Genomic DNA, 2,714 nt, shown 5'->3' on the forward strand with positions numbered 1-2,714 from the left:
TAGGGAAATCAGATGCAGTGTGCCCTGAGAATTATCCAGCCCTGGGTCTCTCTTCTTCTCCTGCCATTTTGTCCATCTCTTTCTTTTTACATCTCCAGCCTGGACTATGTGAGAGCTACACTAGGAGGAGATGCTGTTCTTCCTTGTTTATTTAGACATGAAAACAAATATTGTGTCACTGAGTTCTACCCATTCTACCAGTGTTTTATGTCTCCCCTGAAACTCACTTTTCAGTGACAAGAGTATTTTGGCTTCCCTTGGGAGGAATCTGCTGCTCTTGGCAGTCAGGAGAAGCTTGAAAACACGACCCCAACCAACCCTAACATAAGGAAACAAAATTCAGCTCAAAATTGAAACACTTCCAAAACATTGTGTGCCTCTTGTTGAAGGGGACTGCAGCAGATCTGTGCAATCACCTGTCCTGTTGTGGGTTTTCTCCAGATTTTGAAGCAAAACGAGCCCTTTCTAGTTTTGCAAACTGAAGATATTTGTTGTGAGCTGATCCGCACTCCGTGTCCGATCCAACGTGAAGCATTTTGCTTTGGGGAAGTTTCCTTCATGGTCTGTTCTTCTTAGACTGTGCTGCTGTAAATTGGAAATGAAAGCAGGATTCAGAGGGGGGTTTGGGCCTCGTTTGCAGAGGGAGGAAGAGGGAGAAGTGTCCCACCCTGTTCTCTCATTTCCCTGCGTGTTCCCCTGTAAAGCCCAGCAGAGCAGGCAGGTGACAAGGACACGGTTCCCTCTCTTCCTGAGCGGTGCAGGGGATTAATGTGCATCTCTCTCAGCCTGACAGATTTCCCCACCCCCCTGGGCACTTTAATCCCTTCTGTAGATTGGACCCTTTCCACCAGGAGATGTTTGTTGGGAGTGATCTGCTCCCAGTACCTGGAGCCCCGGGCATGGCACTGCCCAGAGAACTGAGAAACCTGCGTGCAAGTCCCACATCTGCTGAACATTCCTTTCCTTCTTGTCCTGTGTAATTAACTGCTTTGTTTTCCTCTAAGCACAGCACAGCCAGATTCCCAACCATTTGACCTCTCAGGCTTGTAAGAATTGTTCTTTCATAATACTTTGCCCCCAAAAAGCAGGATGGAACAACAAAGGTGACAGAGCAGGAAGCACCTTTGATTTTCCAAAAGAATCCAAGTGTGAGCTGTGGCAGAGGAAGACATCTGACAGTGTTAATTATCACAGTTTTGTCAAAACTGGCCTTAAATAATTACTGACCTGTGGTCTTTGACCTGTTGTAGAAGCAGCTTCTTCTCTGCTTTGCCTGTGATTGTTTTTCCTTTAATAGTCTCTTGTGAGGGCGTGGATGGCCCAGGGCAGTTTATGTGTTGTTTGCTGTGTAACAACCTTCATTCACTCAGATATATTCACTATTATCTGGAAAGTTTAGCTCTGCTTCTTTATTTCCTCATTGACAAGCTGATGTTTAACTACAGTTTTTGTGATATTTTGGTGAGCCTTCTGCAATGAAAGAACTGCTGCCTTAATTCTAATGAGAGCACTTAGTTGAATTAATTAATTAGTCTTCAGAGATGTAGGTAGGGTGATCTGTTGATGAGACATCAAGAAATTTCTTCTGTAAAAAGAAATTTCTTTCTATAAAGAGCAATAGGTTGGGTGGGTGCTTGTATGGACATAGGAAAACGCTCTGGTTCAACACAACCAGCACCACAAATCTTGAAAGACTGAAAAGAACCAATCTGAAGTTTTGCCATGACGTAGTTTAGGCTTGTTCCTGATTATGTTTTTTCTCTTGAGCCTGGCTCTCCTTGTGTGTTAGTTGCAATATTGATAGTGGTAGCTCAGTTGTGTGGCTCACAGAATCACAGAATGAACTAGGCTGCAAAAGACCTTTGAGATCATCAAGTCCAACCTATGACCCAACACCTCCTCACCAGCTAAACCGTGGCACTGAGTGCCACGTCCAGGCTTTGTTAAACACCTCCAGGGATGACGACTCCTCCACCTCCCTGGGCAGACGATTCCAGGGCCCAATCCCTCTTCCAGTGAAGAATTTTTTCCTGATGTCCGACCTAAACTTCCCCTGGCGCAGCTCAGGGCTCTGTCCTTTTATTCTGTCAGTGGTTGCCTGGGAGCAGAGCCTGACCCCCACCTGGCTACAGCCACCTTTCAGGGAGCTGTAGAGAGTGATGAGGTCACTCCTGAGCCTCCTTTGTTCCAGGCTGACCAACCCCAGCTCCCTCAGCCGTTCTTCACAGGGCTTGTGCTCCAGGCCCTTCACCAGCCCTGCTGCCCTTCTCTGGACATGCTCCAGCCCCTCCACATCCTTCCTGAGCTGAGGGGCCCAGAACTGGACACAGCACTCGAGGTGCGGCCTCAGCAGTGCCCAGTACAGGGGAAGGATGACTTCTCTGGTCCTGCTGGCCACGCTGTTCCTGGTCTTGTAGCTCCAATTTCAGTTCACCTGCCTGCCTTGGTAGAGCCGGTGCCACATGGAATAAACGGGACTAAAATGGGCAAAGCTGATGGGTTTGTGCCCAGAGGACGGGGGGAGGATCAGTCTGGGAGCTGTTTTAACCCGTTTGTCTTCCTCCCTTCTGCTCCAGCCATCTCTTTTCAGATGCTGTGGGGTGAGCAGTGCCCTTGTTTTGCAGGTACACCTCGGGAGAGGTGAGGCTGTGGGACACCCGCACCTGGGACTACACAGCCCCCGGGCTGGCAACCCGGGGGGGGGGGCGCAGAGG

At 48.7% G+C, this 2,714-nt stretch overlaps 1 protein-coding gene across 1 annotated transcript in view; it reads left to right on the top strand.

Annotated features, from left to right (window-relative positions):
- Nucleotides 1–2,714, top strand: part of FBXW8 (F-box and WD repeat domain containing 8) — a 50,270-nt gene that overhangs the window by 19,831 nt on the left and 27,725 nt on the right. Inside the window, 1 exon segment of the mRNA XM_017746481.1 lies at nucleotides 2,625–2,693. Coding sequence (XP_017601970.1) covers nucleotides 2,625–2,693 — 69 coding nt within the window.

The sequence above is a fragment of the Corvus brachyrhynchos genome, unplaced genomic scaffold, assembly GCF_000691975.1.
Source record: "Corvus brachyrhynchos isolate BGI_N302 unplaced genomic scaffold, ASM69197v1 scaffold19, whole genome shotgun sequence".
In the NCBI taxonomy this organism is placed as follows: Eukaryota; Metazoa; Chordata; class Aves; order Passeriformes; family Corvidae; genus Corvus; species Corvus brachyrhynchos.